General features: G+C 48.7%; 1 protein-coding gene across 3 annotated transcripts; it reads right to left on the bottom strand.

Moving 5' to 3' along the window:
- Positions 1 to 1185: 1185 nt before the first annotated feature.
- LOC127556893 (zinc finger protein OZF-like) lies at positions 1186 to 15611 on the bottom strand. 3 transcript variants are annotated; one of them, XM_051990400.1, is made up of 5 exons: positions 14018 to 15611; positions 11938 to 12024; positions 11390 to 11516; positions 10551 to 10649; positions 1186 to 4837 (listed from the first exon to the last, which is right to left on the bottom strand). In XM_051990400.1, the coding sequence occupies exons 2-5, from the start codon at positions 11986 to 11988 to the stop codon at positions 3279 to 3281; spliced, it is 1836 nt and encodes a 611-aa protein (XP_051846360.1). In that variant the 5' UTR covers positions 11989 to 12024; positions 14018 to 15611; the 3' UTR covers positions 1186 to 3278. The 3 variants fall into 3 exon arrangements, with proteins under 3 accessions (XP_051846360.1, XP_051846362.1, XP_051846361.1); XM_051990402.1 differs by lacking the exon at positions 14018 to 15611 and having other exon boundaries at positions 1186 to 4396; positions 4526 to 4837; positions 11938 to 13857; XM_051990401.1 differs by lacking the exon at positions 14018 to 15611 and adding an exon at positions 13783 to 13850.
- Between the last annotated feature and the right edge of the window lie 990 nt (positions 15612 to 16601).

The raw sequence follows: 16601 nt of genomic DNA, 5'->3' as shown, positions 1-16601 counted from the left end.
ATAAGGTAGCTGCTGACAACTTTCACCTTCCCAACTCCTAGTATTTAACTTAAAATGTTTTAAATGAATTCACCGTCCTTTCCTAATGGTTGCTCCCTCCCACCCAAACAGCCCTTCATCATCAGGCACATCTAAAAACAACCCCCACATGAGTCATGGCTAACCATGTTTGCCTCAATCAAAACTGGACCCTCCATCCCTTAGCCATGGAAAGGGACTGCTTCACTGCGAGTCTTGCCAAGCTGAGCCTGGCGGCTGCCACTTAGCTCCCGCGACCCTGTGGTCCTTTCCCGCCCCTGCACAGATAGCCCTTGGGCGCTCCCTGTAGGCTTCCCGTTTGTCCCTTCTCATGGAATTCCATCCCATTCCCACGCCACAATCTGGCTGGTCAGTGCCCTGAATGATCCCACCTTGCTTCGGGTCTTTGTTAGGACAACCTCAATGCTTCTGTCCATGAGTTTTTGTTTCTTCCCTTATTGACTTTCGCAGAGGGCAGTTCTGCTATCAGCGTGTCCGAGGGCAGCCATAGTATAATTCCATATTGTTCTCTAGAATGGAGTGTGACCAACTCATAGCATGGAAAGTGGCGATCTGCGATTCTACGTCGTTATAAAACACATTTATAGCCTCTGTATCCAAGACCTGATTCTGTCTCAATGGGCTGTCTCCCAGAGAGTTTGACATTTTGTACTTATCCTGAAGGAGATTTCTTTTACTGTGGCATCCTTCTGAGATGTGTTAAGAATATACCAGGTTTTAAAGGTTTATTTTATACCTTGCTAATTTACTGAAGTTATTATTTCAATTTGTCAATGAGGATCTGGGATTCTTTTAGGAAAACCATCATCACTTCCATGAATGAGGGTAATTTTACTCATTCTGGCTATGCTTATTCTGATACCACATCCAGCACTTCTGAGAATAACATAATAGTGATAACAATGAATATCCTTGTCTTGCTCCTGAACCTACTGGGAAAGCGTTTCCACTATAAATAATGCTAGCTCTTGGTTTTAGATAGACACTCTTTATCCTATTAAGAAAAGACCTATTCATTCCTATGCTTTTTCTTTTAGTGTTTTATAGCAATGGGGGCTGGTTTCTGTCAAAGGTTTTTGATGTACCTATAGATCATGTCATTTAATTTTTACTGTTTTTGGCATTAACAGAATATATTACAGTAGCCTCTTTGGTTATATTTTATTTAACATTTCTGTATCAATATTCATGAGTGAAACAAGTCACCCATAAAACTGATGGGGATGGAAAATTGAAAAAGAAAGGAAAATCCAACGATTTGTTGTTTACAAGAAACATCTTAAATATCATCGCTATGAAGTGAAAACGAATAGATATATACAATGTCTTAGCAGAATAAAAAAAAAAAACAAGTAGCAATCATGATCAAAGATAAAGCAACAATAAAAACATACAGTTAAGAGATAATTAGGAAACCTTATGCACAGCAATACCACAGACCATGAAACAATGTGAATATTAACTGCATATGTACTTAATACCGTAGCATTTAAAGTCTTAAGAAAAAAAAAGTTAGCTAAAAATAATCATCATTGAGGACTTAAAGACAGAAAAAAAGCTAAAAAAAAAAAAAACCTAAGGATTTGAATAGAATATTAAAAAATAAGGCATGACAGACCATTGATGACTACTGAATAGGAATCAAAAAAACTACACTTTTTTTCAAACTCACAAAAATTAATTACACAATAACAGAAAGAACCCATGAACAAATTTAAAAGGCGGACTTTTATTTAGTATGTAGTCTGTGATTACTGACTACAACCCCATAAAATCATAATTAATATGAAAAATCTAAAGAAAGTATCCAGACTTCAACAATATACTGTTAATGAGTGGGTCAAGAACAAAAGATAGAAACTATAATTATATCAAAGAAAATTATAAAAAGCACAATAAAACTTATGGGATGAAGCCAAGGTGGTCCTTAGAGGGGAACAGCTACAAATGCATCTATAGATAAAGATAAGCCTACATCAGTAAGAAAGAGAGAAAACGAGATTAAATAAATTGAGCATGCAACTAAATAGGAAAAACATTCATCAACCAACAATCTTGGGTGACTGCCTACTAACTGCCAGGCACTAGGCTAGGCACTGGGGACACAACAATAAGAATGAAACCATCCCTGTCCTCAAAGGAGCTTACATTCTACAGGGGAGACACCACTTATATAAATAAGTATATACAAAATAAATAGAGGTTACATGGGAGAGTGAGCGAGCATCAGTGACAGAGGGGACCAGGAAAAGATTCAAGTAGAAATATGTCTGGAGCAGTTCTGAAGGAAGCAAAGTCTCCTACAAGGCAGACACAAGGGTGAAGTAGGAACACCTTTTGGGAATGGGGGAAAGGCACAAATCCAGGAGGGGGAAAGCTGTGGACAAGGAATACAGCCAGCTAGAAGGGGAGTGATGTGCAAGGGTGGGAAGACAGGTCAGAGAAGCTTAGATTTGATCCTGGAACAACAGAAAGCCCCTGGGGGTCACTAATTAGGAGAGTGACTTAGATCTGTACTTTAGGAAAATTACAAATGATACTTGCAGCAATTTTTAAAAGATGAATAAAACAAAACATTAGCTAAATTGCACATCACAAAACTTTAAAAACAATCAGGAGGAATTTGCAGAAAATAAAATGCATTTTCATAAACTAACCATATGTAATTGTATAACAAAAATCTGAAAACTAAAGTGAAATTAATATTTATAAAACCAGAAAATACCCAGATGAACAGATCAAGTCATAAAAAATAGAATCTTAGCAGCAGAAACTGAATAAACCATAAACAAACTCCCAAGATGGAGGTGGGGAGGAGTGGAACAATGCCAGATACAGATGAATTCTATCAAATACTTAGAGAACAATTTGACTCCATGTTACATAATTTACAAAAATGAAAATAGAAGCGTCTTACCAAATAACCTGCTGAGATAAAAATGGTCCTGCGACCCAAATCTTAAGAGCCAAAGCAGAGAGAACAGCAGTTCTCTATGAAGTAGAAACCACATTATTACATCCCCACTGTATGGAATCTCCGAGGTTTGATGAGAGCTAGTGTATCCTATAGTTTTTTCCCAAGATCATGACATTTATAAAGCTTTTTATTCATATAAATTAGGTAATGTTTCCTAAGGCTTCACATGAAGCCTTTCCTTAATTCCTTATTTTGATGAAATCTCTGATTCTCATTACCGTGTTCATTTGTACCTTAAAAAGTTACTCCACATTCATCACACTCAAAAGAGTTTCTCTCTGGTGTGAATTATCTGGTGCTGGTTACGACTTCCCCTTTGGCTGAAAGCTTTCCCACACTGATTACATTCAAAGGGCTTTTCTCCAGTATGGATTCTCTGGTGTACATTAAGGTTTCCCCTGTGGTTGAAGGTTTTCCCACATTCGTTACACGCAAAGGGTTTCACTCCGGTATGAATTCTCTGATGTGCGTTGAGGTCTCCCCTCTGGCTGAAAGCTTTCCCACACTCACTGCATTCAAAAGTTTTCTCTCCAGTGTGAATGCTCTGGTGTCGATTAAGGTTTCGCCTGTGGTTGAAGGCTTTCCCACATTCAGTGCACGCGAAAGGTTTCTCTCCAGTATGACTTCTGTGATGCTGAGTAAGGCATAAGGCGTTTCGAAAGGCTTTCCCACAAAGATTACATTCAAAGGGTTTCTCTCCTGTATGGATTCTCTTGTGTTCACTAAGATTCCCCCTCTGTCTGAAGGCTTTTCCACATTCAGTGCATTTAAATGGTTTCTCTCCAGTATGAATTCTCTTGTGATAAATAAGGTATCCCCTCTGTCTGAAAGCTTTCCCACATTCACTACATTCGAATGGTTTCTCTCCTGTATGGATTCTCTGGTGCTGATTAAGGCTTCCCCGGAGGTTGAAGGCTTTCCCACATTCAGTACATTCAAAGGGTTTTTCTCCAGTATGGATTCTTTGATGTGCATTCAGGTCTCTTCTCTGGGTGAAGGCTTTCCCACAGTCATTACATTCGAAGGGTTTCTCTCCAGTGTGAATGCTGTGATGTCTATTCAAATTGCCCTTGTGGTTGAAGGCTTTCCCACATTCATTGCACTTATACGGTTTCTTTCCGTTGTGTTTCCTCTGATGCTGGGTAAGATGTGATCTTTGGGTGAAGGCTTTCCCACATTCGTTACACTCATGTGGTTTCTCTCCAGTATGAATTCTCTGATGTGCATTCAGGTTTCGCCTCTGGCTAAAAGTATCCCCACATTCGATACACTCAAAAGGTTTCTCTCCGGTGTGAACTCTCTGGTGTTTGTTAAGGTTTCCTCTGTGGCTGAAGGTTTTCCCACATTCTTTACACACATAGGGTTGGTCTCCAGGGCGAACTGTATACAATTCAATAAGATCTGAATGGTAATTGAAGGGCTTCCTGCATTTGTTGTGCTTAGCAAAGTTCTTCCCTAAGGAAGTGACATTATGATTCCTTAGGTCTGAAAACTGTGGGAAGAGCTTACCTTGATTAATTTCTGGAGGAAGTGCTTCTTGCGGTACAAACAACGAGCTCAGACTGAAACTTTCCCCAAATATTTTACATTCCCGGGCATTCACCTTAGAAGCTTCTCTGTTGGAAACTGTTACTTGTCTGGATTGTTTCTCCCCTGGGTCCTTCTGTTTCTCTACCCTGACATCAAACTCCCAAGCTTCTTCTATCTTGAAATCCCAAGGCCCATCCTTTGACAACTTCTTCTTAGAGGACACCCCTGTACAATCACCCTGATTTGCTGTGGAATCCTTGGTTTCACACCTAATCTCCAAACTAAGGGAATCTGAAAGAAACAAAAAAGGGTCAATTTCATGGTCCTCTGACCTGGCAAAGGGGGTATCCGTTCAAAATATGTCTTAGATTTTTGTCTCCTCCATCAAAGATGATGAGAAATACAGAAAAACAGTTGGGCAAACTTACCTCATCTCACTTGGGGAAAAGGGAAGCTGGCTAATATAAGGCAGACCAATTACTGGCAAAGCATCTGGGAAAAGACTGCATTTTAAAATTCTAAAACATGCTTATTAAGAGTAAATACAAATAAGGTGCATGACTATAAGATTTGATAGGGTTCGTTTTTCTTGTCTTCTCGATGGCTGAGGGTGGAAAGATGGGAGGGAGAGTTCAGAACCGAAAACAAAATAAATTAGATATTTCCAAAAATGAAAACTCCAAGGAGAAAAAAATCTGAAAGACCTGTTAACTGCATTCTGGTGGATTTCTCTGTTGTGTACTAGTTATACCTAACTTAGGCTCTGGAAGGAATCGTCTAATTCCTAAAAGAGGGCATCTGAACAAGATGAATGAGAGAAATGCAATTTAATACGAGTTATGAGAGGTGACAGTTTGAAAGGATCTTGGAGATCACCTTCTCCTTTCATTTCATGGATGCAAAAGGAGTACACAAGTAACTTGTTCAAGGTCACACAGGTAGGCCAGGGGTAGAAAATTGCTCCAAACAAGGCACACAATCTGGAAAAGCAGGGAAATTATTTGTCTTCCTTAAACTCTATCAGAAAGATTTGTGGCTACACTTGGCTAAACCAATCTCTGGGTGAGCTAAATATCAGAAGAATAGAGTTTCTCTCATTTCTTCCACCTAGTTTTCTTAAGGGTTGTACAGAACTGCCAATGACGTCCCTGGATTTATTTTGTACCTCATTACTTTACTGAAGTGATTACTCCTCCAAATCCATTTCTTCACTGGGATTTTCCAAGAATAGCATCATGTTAATGGGGAAATTTGTTCTTCCCTTTGTGTCAATGACTATGTCTTTAATTTGGCTTTCTTGTCCTACTCACAACTTGTTTGTAACCTGTCTTAGGTAACATTTATAAAACCATATCAACTAACAGTAGGGACAGACAGACAGACAGACACACATACACATACAGGTAGAAACAGAGAGAGAGAAAGAGACAGAAAGACAGAGAGAAAGGGACTTCGTGTTTTACCTCTATTTTTATTGGGAATTTCCAGGGTTTTTCGATTGCAAATTTAAGTAATTTTAAATTGTAAATAATGCTAACTTTGGGGGGCAGTGGACAGAGCACTAGGCCTGGAGTCAGGAAATAATTGGCCAGCCATGTCCAACTGTCTGTGCCAACTGTCTGTGACCTCATTGGGGTTTTCTCGGCAAAGCCACCAGAATGCTTTGCCATTTCCTTCTCCAGCTCATTTTACAGATGAGGGACTGAGGTTAAGGGATGATAAGTGTCTGAAGCCAGCTTTGAACTGTGCACCCCCATGCAGATCACTTAACTGCACAAGGAAATGGCAAAGCGATCCGGTAGCTTTGCCAAGAAAACCCCCCAGGGGCCACAGAGAGTGGGGCTCCACAGAAGCGAAGGAACAACAAAAGATGTCTTTGAGATCTTGCTATTTGGAAAATTTTACTTAAATGAATGTTCTATTTTAGCAAAAACTTCTTGTATTTCCTGATACTATAATATAATATATGCTATATTATATAAACTAACTGGTTTTCCTGTGTATACGCTTAATTATGCCAGGTGCTTTCTTAATTCTGGGCCATCCTGGTGTAATGGGCTGAGGCTTGAGTTGATGCACTGAGGTCCCAAGCACATGAGGCTAAATAGTAATTGGACCATACTCTATTAATATATAAGCTTTGAGAAAGAATGGCCCCCACCCACTCTTTGTGCAAGTCCTGATGTGTTGTATAGGAAATGACGTTTTTGGTGGGTGGAGGCAGGGGAGTGAAAAAGGAAGAGGAGGAGAGCTCAGGCCCCACTTTCTCTGCTAGCCCTACTATAACCTTCCCTCAATTATCATGAATTATTCCTTAAATGAAGTTACAGATTTGGAGCTCTCCAAATAATTCTGGGAACACTTTACAGAACCGATTAAAAGAATAAGAGAATTCATTTGACAAAACAAAGGGCTCAAATCTCATGAGAAAGAAAGAAAAAAGTACAAAGAAATGAATCATAAGCTCATTCCCCAACTTCAAACTCTACTGCCAAATAAATCATCTGGAACTGAGTAAAAACAGCAAAACAAACAAACAAACAAATTAAAAAAAAAAAAAAACAGAACGAGCCCAAAATTGTTGGAGCCCAAGATAAAATATCTGACTGGAAGAGCCCTTATTTCATAAGAACTTCTGGGAACAACAGCACACAGACTTGTCCGAAGAATCTGCCGGGGTGATGGAGGAGACCCGGGGGAGCCCAGGGGAGGAGAGGCCCTCCTCCTGGGGGTGGAGACATTTAAGGAGATTCCTGGGAGAGGTCTCAGATCCTGCGCAGAGCTGGCTATGCAGACCTGGCTATGCAAACTCAAGAGAGTGCGGAGTGGAGAGGAGAGCATGGTGCCCTCCTTGCCCCCAACAGCGGGGGTTCAGCATGCAGTACAAGCACTTTGCCAGCCCTGCTGGGAGCCCAAGAGATCTCCCTAGCCCAATGCCCACCCTCTGCCCTTTTCAAGCTCCCGACCCATTGCATCTTCTCTGTTCAGCTACTCCCAGCTGGGGCTGAGCCTGGTGGCTCTGGAGGAGAAGCAGGTGATCAGCCCGGAGTTCCCTCAGGTCCCACGGGTCACTTCTCAGTCAGCCTCAGCTTGCCCAACTGTAAAATGGGGGCCAGCTGTGGTGAGGACAGCCCGAAGGGCTCTAGAAACTGGCGCCCTAAGGGAGAGCTAATTACCACCCTGGCTCCTAAGTGCCCTAGGGCTTCTCATTGGTGGTGGTGGTGGGGGTCTCCAAGAAGTCAGGGCTGCTTCCATCTTGTCTCTAAAAGTCCAGGACCCCGAATTCGGCCAACCCCTAAGAAAGCAAAGGCTCCAGGACCATCCCTCCAGCAGTTATGGCGGTGATTTGGGTCCCCTGGGGCCACCTACATAGCCACAATTCTTTCCTACAACTGTCCACTCCCCCACACGAGAGTTGGACTTTCCAAAAGGCAAACCGGAGCGGGAAAGGTGGGGAGAAAAATGGAAGAAGTAAGCCGGCCCATTTTTAAGCCTGCGCCAATGGCAGAAAGTTTCCGATGCTTGGGGACCCATGGCAAAACTTCATCGTGATGAGTGGAAAGCCTGCAGTGATGGCAGCCCCGAGAGCGGGGCTGGCAGGGTGGGAGTGCCCCGCACCGAGGAAATCACCCGGGGGCCCCACAACGGGAGGACCTGCTCACCCAGGCCCGAAGAAATGCTACTCCTGGCTCTTCCATGTGACGTTAATCTCCCTTTCCATGGAACTAAGATTAAATAATTAGAAATAATGCCGCAAAGGGGAGTGGAGGACCATGGCCAAGAGATGGGTGGACAGATGGCTCAGGGAAGTCTGGAGTGGGGTGGGGAAGAAGAGAAGGAGTCAGGAAGACAAGAGACGGAACATGAGAGTGTGGGCAGGACAGGGAGCCTGCACCGAAGAAAAGGCCCAGAGAGAATGCGGTCATGGGTGCATTGGCAAAAGGGCCCCCTCCAGAGCCACGCGGAGAACCCGAGAATGCCCAAGGGTCCCGGGCAATGGAACTGATAGAAAATCCATCTCCGTCAACACGGACATTTCTAAGACTCTTTTAAAGCCACCACACAAGCGACCTTGTCTATGGTGGAGAGGGAGGGGATTCTTATCCAAATGGGGAGGGGAAAGGGGAGAAGCAGGGAACTGCTTTTTCTTTGTTCCTTTAAAGGGTTTTATCTGTTTCTTTTTAAAACCAGAGGAAACGTGGTCAAAGAAAATCTGTGACAAGAGCGGACACTAGCCTTTTTGGTAAAGAAGATCAAATCGGCCATTGCCATTGCGTGGAGTTGAAAAGCTTGGGTGAAAAGTACAGGAAGACCTCCGGAAAAGCAGGGCAAGACTTAGGGGGAAACATGAGAAACTTCTCTGAGCAGGGCGAACCTACTGACATTGGCTAGAACTATTACTGCTCTTGGTACTTTTGTTGTTGTTATTATTATTATAATCATCGACAAGGAAATGGCACAAATACAGGAAACCAAAGCCAAAGGCTCAAAGATTAAAGGACACGAGTAGAGTTCTCAAAAAAATGATCCCTCAGCTCAAAAACAGAACAAATGTAAAGCCAGAAAGCTCCAAGATTCCCCCCGAAATCGCCCAAATGGGGGGGAGGGAGGGGATGGGAACGTATGCTGGCCGTGGGTCTGACTCCTGGGCTCCACAATTTGGAATTAGCCAGAGGCTGGCCTGGCCCCGCCCTCTGTGGGGACAGTCCCTCCATTTCTTGAGCTCCTTTGAGCTCCTCTAGAGACCAACCGCCTGAAGCCGGGAGCCCTCGGACTCCAGAACTCCCCCCTCTCTCCTCTTCTGAAGTGTCCTTGAAGAGAGAACCCCCAAACTCTGAAAAATCCTTAAAGGAGAAAACCTTCCTCAACTCTGCCCCAGCGAGTTTGTTATCTGGGCGGGGTCGGCTCAGACCCCATTGAATTCAATTCAGATTCTAAGCCTAGCTGAAACCCAGCCGGGAGCCAACCTGGGACTCCCATGAGCCCCTTCAGCTTGTAGTCAAAGCTCCTATTATAAAAGAGCCAAACTGAAACCCTCTCTTTGCAGAGGGTCCAAACATGCCAGCACCATGCCTGTCCCCCCCACCCCCCACCCCACGGACTCTCTGCCCACTGGAATATTGTTTCCAGCGCCCCTTCTCTCTACCCTCACCTATTTCCTTACTTCCAATCCCCCTAATAAGGCTCTTTTACCAATCTAGGTTTTCAGGTCTGTAAATTCCTTTACAGAGAACTGCTCACGCCGCCAGAAGGGAATCCCAGAACTCTCTACTCTTGCGCTGCCACTAGACCTTATTTAACTCCCTGACCACCAGAAGCCCTAATTTCATTTGGAAACTCCAAATCTAAACCTCATTATCCTGGCGCTTGGCAAGGGCACTGCCAACCTCCCAGTCCCAGAGGCTCCCCTCCTGCTCCCCCACCTGCCATTTCTGCCTCCCTGGCTCTCTCCCCAGGACTCCCTCCCCCACTCCCAGAGGGCCCCCCCCCACACACCGGGACGTGGCAAGACGTCCCCCAGGTGAAGGGCACAGCGGGCACATCCACAAAGGCGGCGCATTTAAGCGGCAGCAAAGCGAGTGCCCGCCAATCGCGGGACTGCCGAAGAAATGGCGGAGGGGAGATAAAGGGAATATTCCTGGAGGAGCACGAGGACGTTTGAGAGCCGGCCTGTCCCAGAGGCTGTGACCCCAGATCTGCCGGGCGGCTGTCGCGCTGCCGAGTCCCCCTCGGTTACAGAGGAAAGCTCCTGGGGGTTGCGGGGGGAGCGATTCCAAGTGACGGGGAAACAAAGGCTTCGATCTCATTCTGATAGAGTGATGAAGCCACTGAAGTTGTTATTCAGCAACCGCTACCAGGGTTTCACGAATGGAACTACTGCCCGTGCAAAGTGAAAAAGAATCGCTCCGCGGCTGGTCTCTGTGGGAGCCCCAAGCTTCCTGTCAGCCTCCAGCCCGACGTCACCCGCCAAGGCTCCCGGTCTCACTGCCCCGAGCTCACTCACCTGGGAAGAGGTCTCCCGGGAATTTCCCCTCCTGCGGCCACGGGGCGCCTCCCCTCTCCAAATGAGAAAGCACGTCTGGTTTGGAAGCGGGAAGCCCGGCTGATGGGATAGAAATAGGGGGACGGTGATGGCCCCCCTGCAGCCCCGGGTGCGAGCTCGGCTCAGAAGGATCCTGCGCCCGCCCGAGGCCAGCCCGCCCTCCTCCCGCAGTCTCCACGTTCCTCCAGATCACAGGCGGCCCATCGAGGAGAGGCTCTCTCCGGGTCACAGGAGCAATAACCTCTCTCGGGACACTCACCTCCCGGGGTCTCTGGGCTTTCCCCATTTGTTCTGGACCTGCTTCTCCCTTGGCCCCGCCCTGCCCGTGGGGGCTCCTCATCCTACATCTAGGTAGGAGCAGCGGGTCTGGGGGAGGAGGGGCCCCAGCTCCCCAAGCCCCCCTTGACACAGCACCCCGGGGAGGGAAGCTGAGCCAGGCCAGCCCATCCAGGGTCAGGAGCTGACCGGGCTGCTGCTCCATCCTCAGGGCAGGACAAGGGAACTTGACCCTGGGGCAGGGGCCTGCGATCTGGGCTCCCAGGAAGTGGCCCAAGGCACACGGTCTGTCCTGAGGAGCCCTGCCCCCAGGCTCCAGGTGTGGGCTCGGGACACAGGCAGTAAGGTCAAGTGGCCAAAGCCAGTTTTCACTGGACAAAGGCCGGAAGCAAGCCCTGGCCCAGAAGGGGCGGAAGCTCTCCCAGCAGACAAGGGGGAGGACAAGAGCGCGGAGAAGTCTACAGGGCCCAGGGACGCGCTCCAGCTAGGGAGCCTTCGGGCCGGGCCGGCCCCAGCCCACTTACCCAGGAAGACGAGGTTCTCATAGTTCTCCAGCATCACGTCCCAGTAGAGATCCCTCTGGGAAGTGTCCAGCTCCCGCCACTCCTCCTGCGTGAAGTTCACGGCCACGTCCTTGAACGTCACCGATTCCTGAAACGGGGCATTGCGCCGGGAAGGTGTGTGTGTGGGGGGGGGGTTCTCCCGGAAGCAAACATCCCCCCCCCCAGCCCCGGCCTGCTTTCCCCACGCTGCGTGGGGACCCACCGGGCCGGCCACCCCCTCCCTCCGTCAGCGTGGCCCGCGGCCCGAGGAACCCCCCGAGGGACCCAAGGATAGCACACGCTCGGCTGAGACCCCGAGCCAGGTCCCGGCTGATTGGCGGCGGAGCCCCCGGGCCGCCCACGAAGGCAGCAAGGGAGTGCAGTGCGCAGCGCCCGCCAGGAGGAGCCGGACACTCACCGGCTGGGGGACTCGGGCACACGCTGACCCGGCCTCGGGCAGGTGCCCCCAGCATGAGGGATGATGGGAGGGAACACGGGGCGGAGCAGACAAGGGGGCGGGGCCAACTCACCTGCAGGCGGGGCCCGAGGCCCCCCGAAGGCCTCCTCCGCTCCTCCTCCATCTGGGCTCAGGGAGGGGCAGCCCGGGTCAGAAACGCCTGCGGGAGGGACAGGGCTCAGGAGTGGCCGGGCTGTGAGAAGCCCCCAGCCCCCCAGGCAGAAATACACAGAGAGGCTCGTGGACACACACAGAAACACACAGCGATTCAGGGACACCCAAACCCACACAGACACACGGACACACCCAGACACAGAGATACAGAGGCACATGTAAACACAGACACAAGGACACACGCAAAGATACAAGGACACGCGGACACCCACAGAGACTGATTCTGGCCCCATCCCCCGGAAGCCAGGAGAGCCGGCCCACTCAGGGCCGGGGGTTTGCGCTGAGGACCCCAGGATACGGCTCCAGCCTGAGGAAGACGGAACCCCAGGAGTGGATGGTGTCTTTACCCTCCCCTGCTGGGGTCAGGAATCACAGTCTACCCGCGACCTGTGCCTGCCTCAGTTTCCTCAAGCACAAAATGGAAATAACAATAGCCGACACCTCCCAAGGTTGAGGGAGGAACCGTGGGATCGTATTTGTAAAGAGCTTTGCCTAGGGCTGGGCACATAGTAGGCACTTGGCACTTTCCCTGGCGTTGACAGGTCCAACCAGCAGGAGATACAACAGACAGGGAAGTGAGGGGGCGTCACCCCTAGGACATCGTGGGGGCTCCCACAGAGTGGCTCCATTCTGGACATGGCTGCTCCCCGGGGTGGGGGAGAGGTGCTCCAGCCAGTGCAGGGGGCCACGAGGGTGGAGCCAAGGCCCGAGGGGGCCGCGGGCACGAGGAGATCCCGCCACTTGATAACCACTCAAAGAACGTTGACTGCGCCTCTACTGCGCTGCACGCACGTGCTAACCAAGCAATGGATCCCCGGGCCTGGGGGCTCCGGGGAGCAGCTCCTGCGGCTACAGAGCAGGATGTGGCGTGCGTGAGGTCACCAAGCTCTTGGGGAAGGGGCTCCGGGCTCTCCCCGTCCCCTCCCCGGCCCGCTGGTTCTCGGGGCCCCCGGACGGGCTGCCTGGGCTTTCAGTGTAGCGGGTTTGGGCTTTGAGTTTTTGACAAATGCTGGGGGGAGGCCTCGGAAACGGGGCTGGGTAGCTGCGCATATGCTGGGGGAGGATGGGGGACGGGTGTGGAGGTGGGTCACTACCCCCGGGCCCAGAGCTCTCCCACGCGGCCCCCAATTCTGGCATCCCACCTCTCCGGCCCACCGCAGAACCCCCGCTCTGTGAAGAGCCGAGGGTTACAAGGAGGGGGCCCTCCCCATCTGTCGGGCACCGCCGAGCCCCCCACGCATCCTCAGCTGCCCTCCGCCTGCTGGGGAAGGGGGAATCGCCTCCCTCCGGCCCTCACAGCCGCCTCAGGGCACTGGGGGCGGGAGCTCAGGCTCCCCATGACCTTGGCCGGGCTCCTCGGGCTTCAGCGGTTCCGGTTATTAGGCTGGCCACGGGCAGATACATTGTTTCCAGCACACAAGCAGAGGGGTGGCGGGCTGGGGGGGAGGGGGCTAAGGTCAGCGACCACGCCCCGCGGGAAAGGTGGGGACAGAAAGGGGAGGAGTCGGGAGCGCGCACGTGCCCCCAGGGGCCCAAGGGGCCGGCTCCGGACACGCCCTGCGCCAGGGGGTGGGGCAGGGGTGCCCCCACCCTGGGATCTCCCCTCCCCCTTTCTCATCAGGGCAGCCCGAGCCAGGCCCCCGCACGCACCCCCGGACTGCCCGGCATCGGCGCTGTACGGCGGCCACCGGGCTTCCCTGGAGGGGGCTATGCCGGCCCCCCCGCCCAGCCTCAGTGTCCTCACCTGCAAAATGGGCAGTGAAGACCAGCCGAGCCTAAAAGCCTCTTCCGCCTCCGAGGCTTTGATCCTGACACCCCCCCCCCCGCCCCCAACCCCGCCCCCAGGAGACCGCCCCCTGTCCCTCCCAAGTCCCGCCCCTTCGCCCCCACGTGATCTCCCCCCAAAATGGACTACGGCTCCCTGCGGGGCCCGGATTCCGCCCCGCCTCCGCGCCCGCCCACTCCCAGACCGCCCTCACTCATCCGGTCTTGGTCTCCGGCGAACAAAGGGCCTCGATTACGGAGCAGAATCTAAGCACCCAGCTCAATCTGAGAACTACAATTCCCAGAATCCATGTCAAGCACGAGGGAGGAGGAGACGCTCCAAACGCAGGCGCAGGTGAGCCTGAAGCCCGAGGCCTTTTGGGAAGTGGAGCCCAAGGTGAGCACTGCGCATGCGTACGTATCAAGGTACGCATCATGACAAAGCCGCACAAGTTCAGTTCTTCCCTCTACCCTTGCCTCCTACCAGCGGACTCAATTTCCCAGAAGCCTCTGCAGTCTTTTGCGGCTGTTTCTGATTGTCGTTGGCCGAGTCAATATTTACAAATCCAACCTGTGTAAAATGGTGGGCGGGGCTGCCCGGCGCTTTTTTTTTTTTTTTTTTTTTAATGCAAATCATAGTGCCCGGGATGTAGTCTCTACGCAGAGACCTAAATGCGCGTGCGTCATTGTTAAACCTTTCCTGCCCGGAGGCGGGCAACCTCAGGGGGTTCGGGGGTTTCTGATCAAGGAACCTGTAGCTAATGTGACTTGCTTGAGTTCCTCATTTATCTGGGTTACTGAGATGGGCTGTATGAGGACTGACTGTTTTAATACCGAAGGGCTTGACATACCAACAATCCTTTGCAGTGACTAAGAGCAAACCCAGCTGGAGTTCAGTAACCTTCAAGCTAATTTAGCTCATGCCAGTCTTGAGCCATTTGCTGGTTAAGCTCAGGGACATCTCCCCTGTTGGTTACGGGGCTCCCAGGGACACCCCCTTATTTTATTGTCGCATTATTGCTTCTCACCAAGAATGTCTTCCGTTTTATGTACCAAAAAGCCAGCCCTCTGACAACTGCAATTCCTCCTCCCCGTTTCCTGGTCTCCCCTTCCCCACCTCAGCCTTGGAGCTCTCTGCTCCGTTGCTCCCTGAGACCAGCCTAATTCCCATTCTTTACACCGTCCTCTACCCACTTTATCTGGAAAGTATCTATGCCATTCTATCCATGGGCATTAATCTGACTGCTCCCATGCACGCGCTATTTTCCTGCTGTAGGAAAGAAAATCCTGAACTCCAAATAAACAACTTCAGGATAAGTCAAGCTGTTTAAACTAATGATATGCTCCTGAAGGAACGGATGTGAAAACTAAAAATGCACTCACACACTTTACAGAAACCAGAATATAGCATTTTATCCCTGACCCCACCATTGGAAACCCCTCTCCCATCTCCCCATTGGCTTTCCTGCTCCTCCTAACGCGTATGCCCCTTAACAAATCCCCCTCCTGCTACATGCATTGCCCGACCATTAAAATGAGCCTTAGCTCCTCCCCGGGAGAAGTTCATATTTATGAAGCAATTGAGAATGCATTGTCCAACTAAGCAATTAAGAATTCATGCCTGACCTTTGTTCTACTTTTAGCTTTTTTTCTTTTTAAACTACACAACTAGTTCTATTCAGTTTTACCTAATTTCAACCAGTTTCAGGAGCTCCCCTCTCCCCCTTCCTCTGGGCTACTGGTTCCAGATTTCTGTTTTCTAAATAATTGTCTATTGTTTCTCACATTGCCTAATAAAAATCTTTAATTTTACAGACATTTTCTTCCTCTGGTTTTCTTCTTTGGGGAAAAGGAGATTTGGATCTTATATGGCTGATTCCTAGATATCTTCTCCCTTTGAGTGAGAGAAAGATTTAGATTCCTTAAAGAGCAAACCTCAATTTACATGGTGTTAAGGAAAAAAAAAAAACCTTTTCTTTGTTTATAAGAAATAATTGCACTGTTTTATCAAAAGTTTTTCTGTATCTGTTGATACAATGCCATAACTTTGTTGTTATTAATATGGTCTAGTAGGTTTATAATTTTCTTAATATTAAATCCAGCCTGAATTTCTGGTATTAAATCTCCCCAGTCATAGTGTATAATCTTTATGATACATTACATAATCTCTTTGCTAATGTGAGATTTAAAATTTTTCCATCATTGCTCATCATGGATATTGGTCTATAGTTTTCTTTTCCTGTTTTGACTCTCCCTGGTTTAGGCATTAAAACTATATTTGTTAGAATCATGAAATGAATTTGTTAGAATCCAATCTTAAAACAGGAGTAGAAGAAATTCCCAAAGAGTTGCTCTAATAAGCTCCTGAGTCCATAATCCATGTGCATCCCATGCTTTTTTAGGTGATAAGTATCCACTATAAAAGATGACACTATTAATTCTCCTTCAAGTCAATGAACCTTTCCCACATGCCTAGAATTAGGAAATACTCCCCAGAACCTCATGGGATATTTCACCCAAAGCAGACCAGCTGACTCCTTCCATACTGACCATTAAGTTCCTCCAGAAATTATCCCCTCTCATCCACCTCTTCTGCCTCTATGTGGTGCATTTAGGGTTAGGGTTAAGGTTAGTCTGCTTTTACTTCCGCAGCATTCCTTGAGCTTCTCCACTGATCATTAATCACAAATCTATATTAATTAGCCTGTGATGATAGGGTCAGTTATTAAGTAATTGTCCAGAGATAAAACAAAAATGTGTTCTATGCAACTATTTGGGTAGATACTCACTTATGGAAGT

This window comes from Antechinus flavipes, chromosome 3, assembly GCF_016432865.1.
Source record: "Antechinus flavipes isolate AdamAnt ecotype Samford, QLD, Australia chromosome 3, AdamAnt_v2, whole genome shotgun sequence".
Lineage (NCBI taxonomy): Eukaryota > Metazoa > Chordata > Mammalia > Dasyuromorphia > Dasyuridae > Antechinus > Antechinus flavipes.
Note: the sequence above shows the minus strand (reverse complement) of the source record. Positions and strands in the feature narration are given on the sequence as shown.